Below are 19,063 nucleotides of genomic sequence, written 5' to 3'. Positions count from 1 at the left end.
AAAGAGTGGGAGTCCTGGTATTCCCAGAGCTTTGGTTTGCATTTCTCTCTGCGGGAGGAGCAGTGGCAGGAGGACTGGGCGTTTATATTGTCATTAGCTAGTCAGGTAACCAACCAGATGAGAAAACATTAATATTTCACCACCTACTGAGATACCTGCAGTTGACTCATGCAGACACACATCCCACCCGAGAGGATGAGGCCTGGACAGATGTCTGAGCAATAAGCACTTTTTATAGCGTTGTTTCCATACTGCTCTATGGACGATTTTGAGTTTCATTGTGCTTAAAGTCAACACGACATCACAACTGACCATATCAGAATACAGAATACACATTTGTCTTATTGTGAACGATTCATCAGTGCATGTTTTTCGAAAGGAACTAATCTTCAAAAGTCAAAAGCTTTCATCAAGATGTAACAACTCACTCCAGCTCTAAACAGTTTCCCTTTTTTGGCTGCTTTGAATGGATTATTGAATATCATCAATGTGTCAAAATATGACAGTAAAATGGGTTGCATATGCTGTTTCATGTTGAATTATTATTTTTTTTCATAATAAAATATTCAGATGAGTTTGGGAAACACAACATTGAGTTTTCCCTAGTAAAAGTTGTTTTAACATTTTATTGTGGTTCTCTTGCTCTCTCTCTCTCTCTGTCTCTGTATTCTTGTCTCGTCTTCCTGCAGCCGGGTGCGAGTTTAGAGCAGACACACGTGTTTGTCTTGGCACACATCCTTCGGAGGCCTATCATAGTGTACGGTGTGAAATATTACAAGAGCTTCAGAGGAGAGACGCTGGGATATACACGCTTTCAGGGTAAGCTGTGTTTAAAGGTGCTACGCTTGTGTGTAGATATTTCAATTTCATTTGGTTTGCTCGTTTCGCAATGGCAGTTTCTCATATCTAAATGGACAGATTGGCCTATGATCACAGTCTATATAGACAGATAGATATAGATTTACTACTGTTCAAAAGTCAGTAATTTTTTTTTTAAATATATAATTTATTATATAATATATATATATATATATATATATATATACTGTATATATAATTATTTTTTTTATAAATGCTCTTCTTTTGAACTTTTTAGTCATCAAAGAATCCTGAAAAAAAGTGTATCACTGTTTCCACAAAAATATCAAGTGACAAGTGTTTTCAGCATGATAATAAAAAATGTTTCTTGAGCAGCAAATCAGCATATTAGAATGATTTCTGAAAGATCATGTGACACTGAAGACTGGAGTAATGATGCTGAAAATCCAGCTTTGACATCACAGGAATAAATTATATTTGAAAATATTCAAATAGAAAACAATTCTTTTAAATTGTAATAATATACAATATTACAGTTTTTACTGTATTTTCGATCAAATAAATTCTGATCAAATAAAAACCTTACCAATCCCAAACTTTTGAGGGGTAGTGTGTATATAAATTCAAATTTGATATATAATTTATATATTCATATATTTATACATGAGGTTTTTATACAAGGAATGTTTACTCAAAAATATATATGGAAACAGAAAATATGTATTATCCATTGACAAGGCTGTTTTAGACATTTCTTAAAATTACAAAAATAGGTGCAGTTGCCTGCTACCAAAAATCTACCGCTAAAAAGTCAACAAATGGCCAAATCTCTTCCGAATAATTGACTTGGCCGATGAGTTGATCTAATTATAAAGAGCTTGTCACTGCACACATCTGACGATTATATTCATTTTATCAGTATTCACAGTGATGATTAGTGTAAGCACATTAGCATTATTCTCTGAGCTGTTTGGCCACGTTGACCAAGAAATGTGTGATCTATTATATCTGCCGCTGACAGGCTGTTATTGCTACTATAATGACTCTCTGTCAACACTCTGCTGACTTCAAACACGGTGTTGGTTTTTGGGGTCAGTCACACAGAGTTTCTGTAATTACTGTTTGCTTTGGTTGTTATCTTCTAGGTGTATACCTGCCTCTATTATGGGAGCAGAGTTTCTGCTGGAAGAGCCCTATCGCCCTGGGTTACACGCGTGGACACTTTTCCGCCTTGGTTGCCATGGAGAACGATGGCTACGATAATCGAGGCGCGGGCGCCAACTTGAACACAGACGATGATGTCACTGTCACTTTCCTGCCGCTGGTTGACAGCGAACGAAAGCTGTTGCATATTCACTTTCTGTCAGCACAAGAGGTGAGAACAGCTCTGCTGACACGAATACACTCTGTAGAGCATGAATATATATGAGGGTTTAAGGCTTACACTACGTCTGAATTTTCAGTGTGAAAAAATATACAAAATTATTGTCTTGTTTTGTAGCCTTATTTTTTTTTTTTTATTTAAGGCAAGACATAACAGGTGAATAGGATAAAAAAAAAAATCTGACTAACAGAGACTTTCCCCGGTTCATTAATCACAGTACATTAAGACAACGGTTTTGCATTACAAGTTTTCTAAAATATTATGTTGAAATATGCACTAATTTGCATACATTCTAAAACTAAACATTCTAAAAATCTGAATCTTGGATGAAGCCAGGTTCAAAATTCTTCTTTAATTTTGTTGACATATTAGAGTTAAAAGTTCTGATCTGTTCTAAGAAATTAGATCAAAAAATACTGTCAACAGCCAGAAAAAAATACATTTGCACCATGTTTTTAGGAATAAAATGTTATATAAATCATGCGAATGATATATAAACAAACTCTTCTGTAAAAATCTTCAGAATATTTATAGAAATAAACTGTAAAGTTTGGTGTGTGTGTAAGAGATTTCAGAAAACATTTGAGAAAATATTCATTATAGTTATTTCAAACTAATACCATACAAAAATAACATTTCCGGTACTTGAAATGTTTACTGAAATAAAATAAAATTAAATTACATTTAAAAAAATTAAATAAATTGAAACTAGTTGGGCAACTTTTCTAATTTTAATTCAGTTTAAATTGATGTACTAAAATAACTAAAACTGAAATAAAAAATTAATTGAATTGATATGGACACATGAAAAAACTACTAAAAACGACAAAAATGCACAACAAAATTGCTAAAAATGAAAATTTAAAAATGAAGAGTAATTCAGAATATTAATAAAAACTATAATAGTACCCAAGTGAAACTAAAATAGCACTGATTGTAATTGAAGTCTACAGAGGCAAATAGATAAAGTGTAATAAAATAACTCTTAAATGTGTATTCTGGATGTTTTTTCCACTAGTTATGAAGCAAAATAGCCCAAAATCTCAAAATTGACCAGTGCGTGAAAAAACAATGGTGTTGCCTATAGTGTCTTGCCTTAATCAATAAATAATAAGCGTATCTACTTTATTGATGTCAAACAATTCATTCTAGTATCCAAATGTTTTTTAGAACTTGCTGAAAGTTCAACATCATGCTCTTTTGTGGCAAATTTTTTTATTTTTATTTTAGGGTACAAACGATGTACTAAAAACTGAAGTTTTTCCTTTTGCATTTTTGAAATGTTTCATGTACACATGTTGTCAAAACGATCCTTGAAAACAACTAAAAACACTATTATGCACGCCAGGCCAGTAGTTGGCGATGTAGACTGAACAAATAATTGATTTCAAAGACTTGCACTTTAAAACGTTTTCAAAAGTCTGCCTTTTCCAAGTAGGTATAACTGCAGACCGGAGATCTCCAAAATGGGGCGTGAACTCCAAAAGTGGGCAGAACCTCCAAAATCGGGCGGGGTCTCCTCGCGCAAAGACTTCAACCATTGGCTCTGGCTTCAGCCAATTGTTATTGACTTACATTTCAAAATAAAACTTTATAAGTTAAACATCGTTTCTAGTTGATCTAAAATAAAATATGCTATATAAATAAATATTCTCCGTGAGAGCAGAGCCCAAAGCTCGTGGCCAGTGGTGTTCGGACCGGAGTTTGAACCTCTGCTTCATGATGTAAACACGAATCACCCATGAGCTCTCCCGCGAGCCGTCCCAGTGCAGGGGAAAGATTTTACTCTATCGCTTTGTTTTAAGCAACGGGGGTGTCCCGGGGCTCGAAATTCGCAGGGTAGGAGGGGGTAGTGACGCTGGGTGCAACTAAAAAGGTGCCATTGTCCGGTGAGGTCCGGTTGGGGAGTTACGGAACGATCTCATATCGCATAATCTTTTTAACTGTTTATCTCCTGAACTGCATCTTTCTTTACCACGCTATTCAGCGCCAATCCCGCCGTGCAGCCAATTTCAGTGGTGAAGGTTAGGGTCAGGTGTGGGGTAGGTTTAGGTGTTAGCATTTTTTGTAGTTTAGTGTAGGAAATCAACACTTTAATTGACACAATCAATAAAATCTTTAGAATCAGCTGTGGGGCGGAGTTTGCACTGAAGTGGATTGGGGGAAAAAATGCCCATGCGTGTCATGTGCCTGTCTGACAATGGGAGGAAGCCTCGCCCTATTTTGGAGCTCCCGCCCCCATTTGGAGAGCTCCAGGCTGCAGATATCCTTCTCGCCTTTGTAGGCCCCCCAAACGCCGTTGTCATGTAAATGAACAACCAAAACGCATAAAACATTTTTGAAAAACGTCACTTTTTAGTTGAAAATGGTGTCATAAAAACGCACCCTTAATTAGTTTGATCACTGCTATTAAATGGAAAATACATGTTTTTGGAAGCTGTTTATGAGCTGTTGTTGATATACCTTGACGTGTGTGTCCGTCAGATGGGGACGGAGGAGCAGCAGGAGCGGATGCTGAGGCAGTGGATGGACTGCTGTGTTACGGAGGGCGGGGTTTTGGTGGCCATGCAGAAGAGCTCCAGGAGGCGGAACCACCCACTTGTCACTCAGATGGTGGAGACGTGGCTGGACGGTTACCGGCAGCTTGCTGCTTGTCCAACTCTGTCTGACGGAGAGGAGGAAGAGGAGGACGAAGATGAGTGAAGAACAGTCGGCGTCACTTGACACTACAACACGACCCTCTTGCGTTCCCCAACATACGGAAACACACAAACACACACCTCTAACCCCGACCGAACGACAAACCCAAGCTTTCCTTTTTGGTTTTTGTCCCTAATACGACAAATAATTTGGGTTTGTTGCAAAATAAAGGAATGCAATCATGATTGTATTTGTCTTTACAGAGTATGTTCTTTGCTTTCGTTTGTGTTTTGGTTTTAATTTGCTGGTGCAATGCTTGTAGTGATTTAAGAAAAAGAGGAGGAAGGAACAGGAAAGAAAAAGAGATTTAAATAGGTAAAATGCAGCAATTTAAGCACCCTTTTTAAAATGTCTGACGCAGATGTCTATTTCTATTTGTGTAGCGTGACTCTAGACTAAGATTACTAAAACATAATTCACTACACGTTTGAAAATGAGCATTATCTATGAATCACACGTATGACTGTCACAATTGTTTGTTTTTTTAAATAAAGCTGTCGTTTCTCACCTGATTGTTACGAGGAGAACGCAAGTGGATATTTTAACTCGATTTCTAACAGATTTTCTGTATTTATCTGAATAATAGTGTGTGAGCCATAGAAATGAATGCTTTTCCACTCACATTGTTGTCTCTCGTCGTCCCATCTTTGAACTGCACTACAAACGTGAACGCTGCAAAGAAAAAGAGGCATGTGTCAGTTTACTGTGTCCGTTGGATGCCGTTTTTGAAAGGGAACATTATTTCAGCTCTTCTTTCAATGTGGTCCCTTCACTCTTTCAGTTGTGTATTTGTGTGTGTCTGTTGTTTTTTGTGAAATGTCTGGCCACAGATTTTTCAGTGCACATTTTTCCACTCAGTTTCCAAACCTTGATGAAAAAGACTTGATGTAGACCAAAGTGAACATTACGAGAGATCTGTGGAGTGTTTTTGCAGTGCTAATATAAACCCCCCCCCCACCCCCATTCCCATCTCATCACCTCCTGTGATTTTTATGTCTGGTCCTTCTCACATCTCACATCCTCATGTTTTATTTTCTATTTTAAATTATGTGATAGTTCTGCTACACTATGGTATATTTGATATATAAGGTGGAGACCAAACTTGGTGATATTGAAGACCTAAGTGTTTTGAATGTCCAACTATGAAACTATTATAAAACTTCGAAACAAAACAAAAAGTGTGGTTTCCTACATACAAACTACACATGCTTATATGAGAAAAGCTCAGCTATTTGTTTTATGTAAGGATGTTGCAATAGCAAATTCATTGCTATACCCTGTATATTTGCTATATATTGTTTTAGACTATACATTAACCATGGAAGATTATACTGAAAGACCGAAACAGGCATGCCAAAGCATTACAAGTCGAACAATGTACTGCTAGAATGTCATGGTGAGTTGTTTAGCAACACAGAACCTGCTAAAACAATGCATGCATGCTTCATTAACTAGTGTACACTTTGTACAGGGTTTCCGCCACTTTTGACCAGTGAATTTCTATTACTTTTCCAGTCTTTGTTATACATTCAAAACGTACACATATGTCATCTATGATCAAAAACTATTTAAATGGGACACAATGGTGAGTTGTTCAATGAGCAATATCTAGCCAGTGAAACATAAGCATGATTAGAAAAATGTACATTCAATAAAATGTCCAGAAATTTCCCCAGGTCTGAACATCACAGTTTTACAGTTCTTTGATATATTTTTTGTTCATGACTGGGGATCATTTGTAAAGTCACAGAAGCTGCAAAATCTGCATAGGAAATCTTTCTCCCTCAAGCGATGACACGGATTCCTATTGAAATGAATCGATTTGGACTAAAAGTCTGTGGCTAGTTCACTCAAAAATGAAAATTCTGTCATCATTTATTCCACCTCAAATTGTTCCAAACCTGTATGAGTTTATTTCTTGTGCTGAACACAAAATAAGTTATTTGGAAGAATGTGGGTAACCAAATAGCTGCAGGTCCCCACTGAGCATGGAAAAAAAAAATGGAAGTCTATGGAAGTCAATGGGAACCAGCAACTGTTTGATTATCAACATTCTTCAAAGTATCTTCTTTTGTATTACACAAAATTTCAGGGTTTCAACATTTTCTCGGTTTTCATTTTTGCGTGAACTATCCCTTTAAGAGAAATAGTTAATTATGTTGAACAATTTTCAACGTATCAGTTATTAGCCCTAAATATGCAAAAACGAACATTCATTCAGGTTTTAATGATTTACAGTGTGAAATCTCAAAACCTGACAATTATTTTTTAACTACTAACCCTGGGGTAATTAACCCTGTAAACATTTAAACTGTGGCTGTAATGAAAACTTGTCTTCATGACAGATTTATTCAGACATGATTTTTTTAAATTATTTATTTACTTTTTTCTAGCTAAATAAAGAGTTAAGGACATTAAAGGGGTTATATGATGCTATTTTAAATATCATTATTTTGTGTATTTGGTGTAACAGAATATGTTGACATGCTTTAATGTTCAAAAAACACATTATTTTTCAAATACTGTACATTATTGTAGGTCCTCTATGCCCCGCCTCTCTCAAACGCTTCGTTTTTAACTTTTATAAAGAATATCTCTTTGGGTTTGAGACTTTAGTCTTTGCAACTTTACAGATCTTCTTTATGCACCAAGAGCTTGTAACACTCCAAAGAGAAAGGAAAACTTGAAATCGCATCATATGACCCCTTTAAATCATTTGCCTTAGGTAAATGTTACATGACAATTGATTACAAGCCGTTTTATTAACATCTTTCCGCGGTTGAAACACTGATTGAGCGATTACGAGACATGAGACATTTCATTAAGTTGGGTACTGGTTCTTCCAACATACTTCTTATGTTCAGTCATGTATTTTTCACGCTATAACTAGCAGTAAAGACGGAAAGATGATCAGTTGACTGCCACCACATTTAATAGCATCAAACGACATATAAAAAATAAATAAAAAAGTAATACAGAACCAATCTTATTGCAGTTATTGGATGCCAGACGCGCTATAAAATGTTTAGTGAAGTTTTGTTTACGCATCAACTGAAAAAAAGCACCGACTATAAAATCACACATATCATTAAAATGAAAATATTAAAAACGAAACATCTATATTAACAGGCCATGCATCTACACAGCTGACATGTTTACCTGTTGTAACTTCCTTGTATGTTGTGTGCACGAAACAGACACTGACACCAACGAAACGCGCCGTCGGAAAAGCGCTGATTAAACGTCAAGGTCATGGCCAATGATTTCGACCCTCCAAAACTATTTCAGCCCAAACTGAAAATGTATTTTCGGCCAACGAAATTTAAGTTCATCAGTAGAAAATATGAAACAGTAATCCAAACCCTAACCAATGACAGGTACATCTCATGCTTTATTCGTCAGATAATTCAGTAAAGGCTCAGAGAAACTCTGAACTGAAATATTTAATTGGCATTGAGCACAAATGAACAACAGAGGGTTAAGTCAGGAATCAGAGTTAATATATTTAAACCAAAAAAAAGGGTGTAAGACTGGATAATGGCATATTAAAGGTAGAGCCCCTCCGGTGTCCCCTCCTGCTTCTTGTACAGGACGTTCTCTTTGGACTTCTTGAAGTCTTCATTAGTAACTTTCATTCTCCGTTCCCTCAGAGCCATCAGCCCTGCCTCTGTGCAAATGGCCTGGAAGAAAAACACATAAATCACTATTAAGTACAATGAAGTGCATATACAAATTTGTTCACAATCATTCATGGCCTTTGTTCATGTTCAGTTCATATTTTAGGCACTGAAGAATGTCCACCCAAAAATGAAAATTCTGCCATCATTTCTCACCCTAATGTCATTCCAAACTTGACTTTCTTTTCTTTGGTGGAACATAAAATATAAGCTAAAAGATAATATAAAGAATGTTGGTAACCAAACGGCTTTGGTTCCCATTGACTTCCATTGTATGGGCAAAAAAATGGAGGTCAATAGGAACCAAAACTTCTTGGTTACCAACAATCTTTAAAATATCTTCTTTTACGCTTTGCAGAAAAAAAAGAAATGCATACAGGTTTGGAAATGCATGAAGTTGAGTAAATAACGGCAGAATGTTCATTTTTGGGTGGACTGTTTAAACCTAAATTAAAATGGTCAATTAGTCAAACAAGGTGAAATGAACTACATCATCTTGTTCTGCAATATACTGTTTTTGCATGTAATCAAACTGCACAAGATTATGCATCTATTTAATTAAACGGGCCTTTAGATGCTACCTTGATGTCAGCACCAGAGAGGTCTTCTTTAGCCAGGATGAGGTCATCCAAAGTCACGTCATCCGCTACCGTCATCCTGCTGGTGTGGATCTGAAAGATTCTGCGCTTAGTCTTCTCATCCGGCAGTGGGAACTCAATCTTACGATCGATTCTACCTGTGAAATCACACAAAGGGAACATCTACTTTTAGTCTACAAAGTAATGCACTTCATCCTTTATTGAATGTAATTATGTGCACTTTAAAACAAAGGAAACTCTCAGACCAATGTTTGCGACTTCAGAGAGTTTGCATCTGGCCAGTGAGTCCACTTTGATTCAATTAGCATTATAAACAAGGTAAGCTGACTAATTCACCTGGTCTAATGAGAGCTGGGTCAAGTGTCTCTATCCTATTAGTAGCCATGATGACTTTAACGTCTCCACGCGAGTCAAATCCATCCAACTGGTTTAACAGCTCCAACATTGTTCTCTGGATCTCACGCTCTCCTCCTGAATTAGATTCATACCTGCAGAGAAACAAGAGCCAAATGTCAAGTGTTTACCACTGTTTATAATAAAAACAATCCAATCTGTACCCAATATACACACACCTGGGGCCGCACATAAATTCTCTTTTTTTACAGTATAATTATATTTTGTCAGTGTTAGTTCTAAAATCTAACAACAGCCAACAAGTTTTGTTTTTCAAATATTTTTTGTGAATTATGAGTGAATATTGTCATAAGTGTGTAAGTGTATTTATAGTGTAAATAAAAAACTGTTTAAATATTGTGTAAATAATACATTTAAAATGTAATCAAATGCACACATTTTAACATTTAGAATTATATATTAAGAAATGAATACTTTTATTTGTCATAGATGTATTAAATTGATCAAAAGTGACAGTAAAGACATTTATACTGCTACAAAATATTTCTATAAAAGATTTGTAAATGATAGGAAATGTTTCTCGAGCAGCAAATCAGCATATTAGAATGATTTCTATAGTAATAATGCTGACCTTCATACTCACCTCTTTGTGCCAATAGCGTCAATCTCATCTATGAAGACAATGGACGGAGCGTGCTCCTCAGCCACTCTGAAGAGCTCTCGCACCAGTTTGGGACCATCGCCCAGGTATTTCTGAATAAGCTCTGAGCCCACCACCCTCAGGAAGGTGGCAGACGTCTGGTTCGCCACTGCCTTCGCCAGAAGAGTCTTGCCTGCACAAAACATATGCTAAGAAAATGACAACATACAGATGCAGATTGGTTTTTAAGACCCCCTCAGACTGACCTGTTCCCGGTGCGCCGTACAGAATGACCCCTTTAGGCGGCTTTATTCCCATCTCTTCATAATACTCTGGATGTGTGAGGGGGAGCTCCACAGACTCCTGAATGAAGAAATGCACAAGGTCAAACATGCCTTAGAATTCATGTAATGTCCTGATTAATGTTCCTGGTGTTCTTGTGCAGGATTCATCAGTGTATGTTATTCTAAAGAAGAAAATGTTATGAAAAACGCATTTCATCAAATTGTATTGTATTGTATATTGTATTGTAACAGCTGACATAATCAAGGATATGTAGACAGAGAAAAACTGCCAATAAGAAATAATTAAATCAATATAAATTAATATATATATTTTAATTAATATAATATAATGTATGTCCTATTTTTATAAACCAATCAAAATACAAAAAACAACAACATTTTTTGCAGTTTTTAGCCACTTTGAAATGAAATTAATTTTATGGAGACTAATCTGTTACCTTGATCTCTTGAATCTGGTTGTCCAGACCTCCGATGTCTGCGTATGTCTCCTGCGGGGCTTTCTCTACCTTCATTACAGTCACCAGAGGGTCTGTGTCATCCATAAGCACCCCGATTACTGCATGAACCTGCAAACATGTACATAAATTAATAACAAAACATAAAATACATATTATAATACATGATTTAATAAAATAATAATTTAATAATGTTATTATTGACAGGTCTAAAAAAAATATTCAAAATGCAGTACTAAAATTGACTTCTGTATTTAGATAAAGCTAAGTGAGTGAGTCAATATTCAAGTCTATTATGAGCACTTTAAAACAAATGAAACTCTCACACTAATGTTTGTGACATCAGACAGTTTGTGTCTGGCCATGTTAAACCCACACCAGAAATAAACATGGTCTAATGAGAGTCAAGACAATCTAAGTGGGTCAATATTCATTTCTATTTATCTTTCCATTTCCTTAGGTCTATTCAGTGATTTTAAAGACTTTACTAACCTTGTGGTTCAGTAACACAGAGCAGCCGGGCTCAAGAAGGTCTTTATCTACAAACGACAGAATGCTGACATAATGTTCAGAGCCCACTGATGTCGACACAATGGCGTGATTATCGTCAATGATCTCCTCCAGAGTTCCCACAGACATGGGCGTCCCTCTGAGATCGTCCACTTTCGATCTCTCCTCCTATAAACAAAACATGATGTTAAGGGCTGGGCTTGATTTTGATCTAGATTTGTGTTTCTAGATTTAATATCTTTCATTAAATATTTTTTATTCTGTAATGCCTCTTCGGGCCAAATTATGGTTCTTCTGATTCAAAATAAAAACAATAATAATTATAGAAATTGAAAAAGAAAAAACATTTTATATACACAATATAAAAGAGACACAATAATACATGTGCTCACCTCCTGTTTCTCCTCCAGGGGTTTCATCTGCTCCTGGTTCCTGATGAACTCCTCCTCCATCAGCAGAAAGTCTTTAATTCTCTCTTGTTTGAGGAGTTTCAGTCTGCACTGTGTGTGTGGAGTGACTGAAGAAGAAAGCGACAATAACAGCTCATGATTTTATGGATCACTACTATCTACGTAACAGCCGCTTGACACAGGTATCATGATATTTATTTTACCCAGAGGGAGTTTGCTGGCAGCATCTGGTCCCTTCACTTTCTTCTTCCTTTTCCCAACTCTTGTGGGAATGGGAGGCTCATATTTCTTTTTCTTATCCTGCAATTCAATGCACAGATGGAAATTTGTCCATTTTAACTGCTACATTTCTCTAAGATTATTCTCTTCCGACATTTTCTATATATATTACTTAATTATGATATGTTTTGTGTGTGTGTGTGTGATAAATACTCACCTTGTCATCTTTCTTCCCTCCTCCAGGTCCTTGTCCTCCACTCTGACTTTGACCCTGTATATGAAAAACATTAATTTAACCAGAAGTTTTGATGATGTCTATCACCTACACTGACTTATGAATTGATTATAATTTGTATTTTGCTTCATTTTTCATGAATTTATGACACATTCATTCAATATATATAGATATATATATATATAATTACGTGTTCATTTACATTCAATAAGGTAATAATATTTGTAAATTTTGATTTAGAATAATTCACGTCTTATTTGTTTACATATATAAAAACACACGACCATGATAATGCATGCATTTGACACATCCATTTATCTATTTTTTCTTTAATACCAGTACCAATGTTTAATAATAGGTGAATATAATAAGAATACCGTGTTGATATTATTAATCATACATTTATCCTCTTTTTATATAATACCTTGATTGATTACAAGCTAGCGCTACAAGCTAACTTCCCTGTTTGCTGTCTAACACGCCACACTCAAACACATGTAGATGTCCAGCAGCTCTTAATGTGCATAATTCATTTTTAAACCAGTAATACATATGTTTTTATTAAAGATGAAATATAAACTACTTAAGAAATGAAAAGAAGTGAAATATGCTGGCTCACCATTGCAAGTGTCGCCGTCTGTTTCTTCTTCTGCACTAATAGATCAAGCCAAGTGTCTCGTCTCCGCCACCTTCTGGAGAGGAGGGCACATTGACCGACGTCCTCCGTACTTCTTCGTGATGACATTTCTCTCGACAAATTAGTTTATATTGTTTGTAATTATTGAGCCAGTTGGTTATTAATTAGCTTTTTTATTAATTAGTTGTAACGATTTGACCCCATAAGAGAGCGTACACAAATAAAGTATCGCGAGAGTACACTGTTTGCAACGAATGGCTGGGGTTACGGTCTCGCGAGACTTTCACAGAAAGCTGGTTACTATCTTGCCGCGACCCCGAATAAAATAATGGGGAGCGTTGAAACCTTTGAGTCTCTTGAAGATTTCAATGCATGTCTTCAACAGTACGAGGGAGACACGAACACAAAGTTTATCGTTTTGAAGAGCGATCGTGCATTTGGCAAAAATGGTACGTTTGAAGAACGATGTCATATCTGAAGTTCTAGATGTATTAATGGATTTTAATGACCTGTGCAGTTATTACTGCTGCTTATGCTTAAAGTTAGAGATCTGAACTAACCTCAACCCTATATATTTTCTGGCCCATAACTTATGAATTTTGTATATGGTAAAGTACAGTGTTGGGGAAAGTTACTTTTAAAAGTAATGCATTACAATATTGCATTACTCCATACAAAAAAGTAACTAATTACGTTACTTGGTTATTTTTTTATGGAAAGTAATGCGTTACGTTACTTTTGCGCTACTTTTTAAATCTGGACAGGGCTTGCTTGTTTGTTTTTAAAATAAAAAAGTTATATTTTTGGCAAATATAAAAGCCTTTTCACACCAAAAGTGAAATGAATAAGCCTCAGGCTGAAGGGAAAGTAAATTTACGTCCGTACAGTAGAATGCAGAAGAAGACATTTCAACACACTTCAGCAATAAAAAAAGACACAAATGTTCGTCTAGAGTAATTTTTGCTTATTAGTATCGTTGAACTGGATCATCGAAGGTCAGAAGCAAAGACATTGGTTAATAGAATGGGATTAGATACATAAAGGATATTTGTGTTGTTTAACATTTAATTATTGCAGGTTTGCGTCATATTCTGAGTTGCATTATTTTTATTCATTTTGAGGAATACTGAATCTGTGTTTTTTTTTGTGAGTGAGATGAATGAATGCATATTCATATTTATTTTAGAACTACAGTAACATCTGATTTCTCTCAACATGGGGGCAGGAGAGCTGTCAATCAATAAATTGGAAAAAAAAAGTAACTTGCGTTACTTATTTGAAAAAGTAACTCAGATATTCTCTTGTAAATTAAAAAGTAATGCGTTACTTTACTAGTTACTTGAAAAAAAGTAATCTGATTACGTAACTTGCGTTACTTGTAATATATTACCCCCAACACTGGTCACGTACTAATAAGCAGGACTGGATATCTTGATAACTGATTAAATAATCTTTTAAATACTTCAGCAACCACTTAGCATACATTGGCGACTATCCACTATACAGCTCCACTTAAATGCCTTATTCTTCTCTATTTTTATTTTTATGTTTTTTGTTTTTTTTCCAGATCTGACAGTGGAAAAACAGCTACAGTGGGAAGTGACGATTGTTCCTTTCAATGGCATGCCTTTCAAGATTATTGGGAAAAAGACATATATATGTCACCAAGGAAGAGACAAGCACACCAAAGCCAAACAAAGACGGCAGGAGAGTAAAGTAAGAGCTTCACACAGATTTCTGATCATATTTGGACATACCTTGAATAGTTCAAATGACTTTTATTCTGTAATGTCTTCTGTTTCAGGCACAAGGTCATGAATATTCAAGCCTTAAAACAAGATGCCTGATGCAACCAACTAAAAAAATGGGTTGTCCTGCAACCATTTATGTTGTTCATATTGTGAGGTTTCCTGAGTATAAAGTAAGACACTTAATACATTCTTTCAGATCAGTAATATCTGTGACAACGACACATTTTTATCTGCACTTGGATATAAAATAATCTGAAATTGTAATTGTCAAATATATTAACACCATGAGGCATCAAGTGATTTTTGCAAGTGTCAGGCACATTTCATGGAAACCTTAACAGTATTTTTGTTTTTCGGGGCCAGATAAAAGAAGATAACCCGTATTAGAAACGAGAAAAGTCTTCAGCTGTTAGAGAGGCCCTAAGACTAGATCCAAAGCGTGTGCGCACAGAAGAAATGTTTGCAGCCAGCTTCCCAGATATTAAAGAGCATCAAAACCACCCCATTTTTGGAAAGGTTTGTGCCTAGGATTCATCTCACAAGATAAGGCAGACTAACATGACATTTGATTACTTTTATTGAAAGAATTGAATACTTTTATTCAGCAAGGATGCATTAAATTGATCAAAAGTAACAATAAAGACATTTATAATGTTACAAAAGATTTCTATTTCGAATAAATGTTGCTCTTTTGATTTTCCTATTCAACAACGAATCCTGGAAATCACAGTTTTCACAAAAATATTAAGCAGCACAACTGTTTTCAACATTGATAATAAGAAGAATTATATATTAGAATGATTTCTGAAGGATCATGTGACACTGAAGACTGGAGTAATGATGCTGAAAATTCAGCTTTGATCACAAGAATAAATTACATTTGAGAATATATTCAAATAGGAAACAGTTATTTTAAATTGTAATAATATTTCATAACATTACAGTTTTTTACTGTATTTTTGATCAAATACATGCAGCCTTGGTGAGCATTAGAGACTTCTTTCAACACTATTAAAAAAATCTTACCAACCCCACACCTTTGAACAGAACTGTATGCTATGCAAATGCAATGAGTAATGCCATTTTGTTCTGCTTAAACTTGCAGGAATCAAGAGACATTTGGAACATCATAAAAAAGGTCAAGGCAGGAAACAGGAAGTCCAGTGCAGACCATCATAATCTACAGGTAAACATTGTCACCTGATTGAGGTGCTGTTTAGGGATGTGCCGAACGAGGCTTTTGAAGCAGTGAGGCTTTTACAACAAACTGCATTGATGCTTCGAAGCTTTTGACACAGTGCTCTACCTCGCTATCTGGTGGTCAATAAAAATTCTTACACCAACTGTATCATTTAGATGTTTTGTTCATTGGGATGTCATTGTAAGGTTTAATTGTCTATTTAATAAGCATATGTGTCATAGCAAGGCGGCATGTGTGTGTGCAGCGATAGAGTTTCCCAGATTTATTGTATTTTGCACAATACAATGACAATAAAGACTTTATTTTATAAATTTGTACTTGCATCAAACTTGTGTCTTTTCATGTGGTTGAGCCCGCAAGGTGTTTTAATTTTCATTCAGTCAACAGACATTCACATGTCATTGTTTTTAATAGTAATAGTAAGTTAAAAAGGATGCACAAAAAAACTGGATTCGTGACGTCAGCCTCTAAAGGGAAGTTGAATCAGAAGGAGAGGTTAAAGGGTTAGTTCACCCAAAAATGAAAATTCTGTCATTAATTACTCACCCTCGTGTCGTTCCAAACCCGTAAGACCTTCGTTCATCTTCGGAACACAAATGAAGATATTTTTTTTGATGAAATCCGAGAGCTTTCTGACCCTGCATAGACAGCAATGCAACTACAACATTCAAGGCCCAGAAAGGTAAGGACATCGTTAAAATAGTCTATGTGACATCAGTGGTTCAACCGTAATGTTATGAAGTTACGAGAATACTTGTTGTGCATAAAGAACGCAAAAATTACTTTATTCAACAACTCTTCTCTTCCGTGTCAGTGTCCGCCGCCATTCATGCAAGAATCACGATGCATTATTTTAACAATGTCCTTACTACATTTCTGGGCCTTGAACGTGGTAGTTCTGTGGTAGTAATTAATGACAGAATTTTCATTTTTGGGTGAACTATCCCTTTAATGCATTTTTTTTCTTTGGAATAATGTGTACAAATGACTCGTTCACAATAAGACCAGAACTAAGTCAGTTTGGATTTCATGTTGGCTTTCTTTGAACATTGACCATGTTTTATGTTGCAGAAATGATTTTGTTACATTCAAAATTCTTTAAAATGATTAATTGACAGGATATACGTTGTAGGCCTTGGTAAACACATGGAAAGAAGAGGGCTGTGCCATTGAGTACAGACCCTCTCAGGAGAAGGAGGATGGTAGTGTGGTGAAGATGCTGCTGTGCTTGCAGACGCCGTGGCAGAAGAGGCTTATGTTACTGTATGGACAGCACATGTGCTTACTGGATGAATCCTATCGAGCTGGCAGGTGCGTTGGTGGTGCAGTTTGTCATTTAATGTGTACTTGTATACAAGAATGAAATCTCAGATTCACTAAAACTAAAAATAACAACTATTTACTGGTCTTTCCCACACAGAAATTCACTGCCACTCTTCTTTCTGTGGGTGAGGACAAATGTGAGCTACGCCGCTGTTGGAGTGTTTGTCACTCAGACAGAGACTAAAGAGGACATCGCAGAAGCCTTGAAGGTGTTTCAGAAGTGGAATTCAGACTGGAATCCTTCACACTTCATGGTGGACTTCTGTGAGGCAGAAATCAGTGCTTTAGAGGAGGTGTTTAAGGGTATGTTTAGTAGTGTGTAAATGTCTATATTTTATTTGGACTAGATGATTTGGCATGACAAATTTAATAGCAGCACTGCTAGAATACATTTATACAAAAGCACATATGAAATCAATTTTGGACCACTTCCAAATCCAATAATCTATAATTTCCTCTAAATTCTGAATTTTTCATCGTAATTTCATATGATTTATGAAATATATGAATTTATTTTTCATATATTATATATACTATGACATATTAACTATATATTAACTGTTAACTATATATGATTAATAAAATATGTATATTATATATATATATACACACACACACACACACATTATAAAGTAAATATTTTAAACAAATGTTAATCATTTTTATTCATTATTTTTTTATCCAATTTTCCTCATAACTTTTCATCACTGTCATTTCATCATTTGATATTTATTTTATATATATTAATCATTTTTGATGATTTATATATATATACAGTGGGTACGGAAAGTATTCAGACCCCCTTCAATTTTTCACTCTTTGTTATATTGCAGCCATTTGCTAAAATCATTTAAGTTAATTTTTTTTCCTCATTAATGTACACACAGCACCCCATATTGACAGAAAAACACAGAATTGTTGACATTTTTGCAGATTTATTAAAAAAGAAAAACTGAAATATCACATGGTCCTAAGTATTCAGACCCTTTGCTGTGACACTCATATATTTAACTCAGGTGCTGTCCATTTCTTCTGATCATCCTTGAGATGGTTCTACACCTTCATTTGAGTCCAGCTGTGTTTGATTATACTGATTGGACTTGATTAGGAAAGCCACACACCTGTCTATATAAGACCTTACAGCTCACAGTGCATGTCAGAGCAAATGAGAATCATGAGGTCAAAGGAACTGCCTGAAGAGCTCAGAGACAGAATTGTGGCAAGGCACAGATCTGGCCAAGGTTACAAAAAAATTTCTGCTGCACTTAAGGTTCCTAAGAGCACAGTGACCTCCATAATCCTTAAATGGAAGACATTTGGGACGACCAGAACCCTTCCAATCGAGGGAAAGATGAATGCGGCCAAGTACAGGGATATCCTGGACAAAAACCTTCTCCAGAGTGCTCAGGACCTCAGACTGGGCCGAAGGTTTACCTTCCAACAAGACAATGACCCTAAGCACACAGCTAAAATAACGAAGGAGTGGCTTCACAACAACTCTGTGACTGTTCTTGAATGGCCCAGCCAGAGCCCTGACTTAAACCCAATTGAGCATCTCTGGAGAGACCTAAAAATGGCTGTCCACCAACGTTTACCATCCAACCTGACAGAACTGGAGAGGATCTGCAAGGAGGAATGGCAGAGGATCCCCAAATCCAGGTGTGAAAAACTTGTTGCATCTTTCCCAAAAAGACTCATGGCTGTATTAGATCAAAAGGGTGCTTATACTAAATACTGAGCAAAGGGTCTGAATACGTAGGACCATGTGATATTTCAGTTTTACTTTTTTAATAAATCTGCAAAAATGTCAACAATTCCGTGTTTTTCTGTCAATATGGGGTGCT

The 19,063-nt window shown here is 35.8% G+C and overlaps 4 protein-coding genes across 6 annotated transcripts in view; 2 read left to right on the top strand and 2 right to left on the bottom strand.

The window, feature by feature from the left end:
• The window catches only part of akap6 (A kinase (PRKA) anchor protein 6), a 180,628-nt gene extending 175,917 nt beyond the window's left edge, over positions 1-4,711 (bottom strand). Inside the window, exon 1 of the mRNA XM_016492093.1 lies at positions 4,667-4,711. The gene's annotated coding sequence lies outside the window, so the exon portion shown is untranslated. The remainder of the gene's footprint in view (positions 1-4,666) is intronic.
• Positions 1-6,075, top strand: part of zranb1b (zinc finger, RAN-binding domain containing 1b) — a 17,029-nt gene extending 10,954 nt beyond the window's left edge. For 2 of the 3 annotated variants that reach the window (XM_016492068.1, XM_016492080.1), the window contains 3 exons: positions 690-819; positions 1,965-2,194; positions 4,688-6,075. In XM_016492068.1, coding sequence (XP_016347554.1) covers positions 690-819; positions 1,965-2,194; positions 4,688-4,906 — 579 coding nt within the window. In that variant the 3' untranslated portion in view covers positions 4,907-6,075. Of the gene's footprint in view, positions 1-17; positions 106-689; positions 820-1,964; positions 2,195-4,687 lie in introns of all 3 variants that reach the window. The other variant, XM_016492073.1, reaches the window with a different exon arrangement.
• Positions 6,076-8,088: 2,013 nt separating this feature from the next.
• On the bottom strand, positions 8,089-13,027 carry psmc1a (proteasome 26S subunit, ATPase 1a). Its single transcript, XM_016492061.1, has 11 exons — positions 12,927-13,027; positions 12,290-12,343; positions 12,057-12,153; positions 11,836-11,960; positions 11,426-11,611; positions 10,916-11,044; positions 10,440-10,536; positions 10,177-10,366; positions 9,516-9,667; positions 9,162-9,316; positions 8,089-8,583 (listed from the first exon to the last, which is right to left on the bottom strand). The coding sequence occupies exons 1-11, from the start codon at positions 12,927-12,929 to the stop codon at positions 8,449-8,451; spliced, it is 1,323 nt and encodes a 440-aa protein (XP_016347547.1). The 5' UTR covers positions 12,930-13,027; the 3' UTR covers positions 8,089-8,448.
• A 225-nt stretch (positions 13,028-13,252) lies between these two features.
• Positions 13,253-19,063, top strand: part of LOC107693249 (uncharacterized) — a 7,847-nt gene continuing 2,036 nt past the window's right edge. Inside the window, exons 1-7 of the mRNA XM_016492561.1 lie at positions 13,253-13,393; positions 14,512-14,660; positions 14,749-14,865; positions 15,059-15,211; positions 15,801-15,881; positions 17,029-17,207; positions 17,317-17,522. Of these exons, the coding sequence (XP_016348047.1) occupies positions 15,152-15,211; positions 15,801-15,881; positions 17,029-17,207; positions 17,317-17,522 (526 nt within the window). The 5' untranslated portion in view covers positions 13,253-13,393; positions 14,512-14,660; positions 14,749-14,865; positions 15,059-15,151. The remainder of the gene's footprint in view (positions 13,394-14,511; positions 14,661-14,748; positions 14,866-15,058; positions 15,212-15,800; positions 15,882-17,028; positions 17,208-17,316; positions 17,523-19,063) is intronic.

Source organism: Sinocyclocheilus anshuiensis, unplaced genomic scaffold (assembly GCF_001515605.1).
Source record: "Sinocyclocheilus anshuiensis isolate Anshui unplaced genomic scaffold, SAMN03320099.WGS_v1.1 scaffold261, whole genome shotgun sequence".
Lineage (NCBI taxonomy): Eukaryota > Metazoa > Chordata > Actinopteri > Cypriniformes > Cyprinidae > Sinocyclocheilus > Sinocyclocheilus anshuiensis.
Note: the sequence above shows the minus strand (reverse complement) of the source record. Positions and strands in the feature narration are given on the sequence as shown.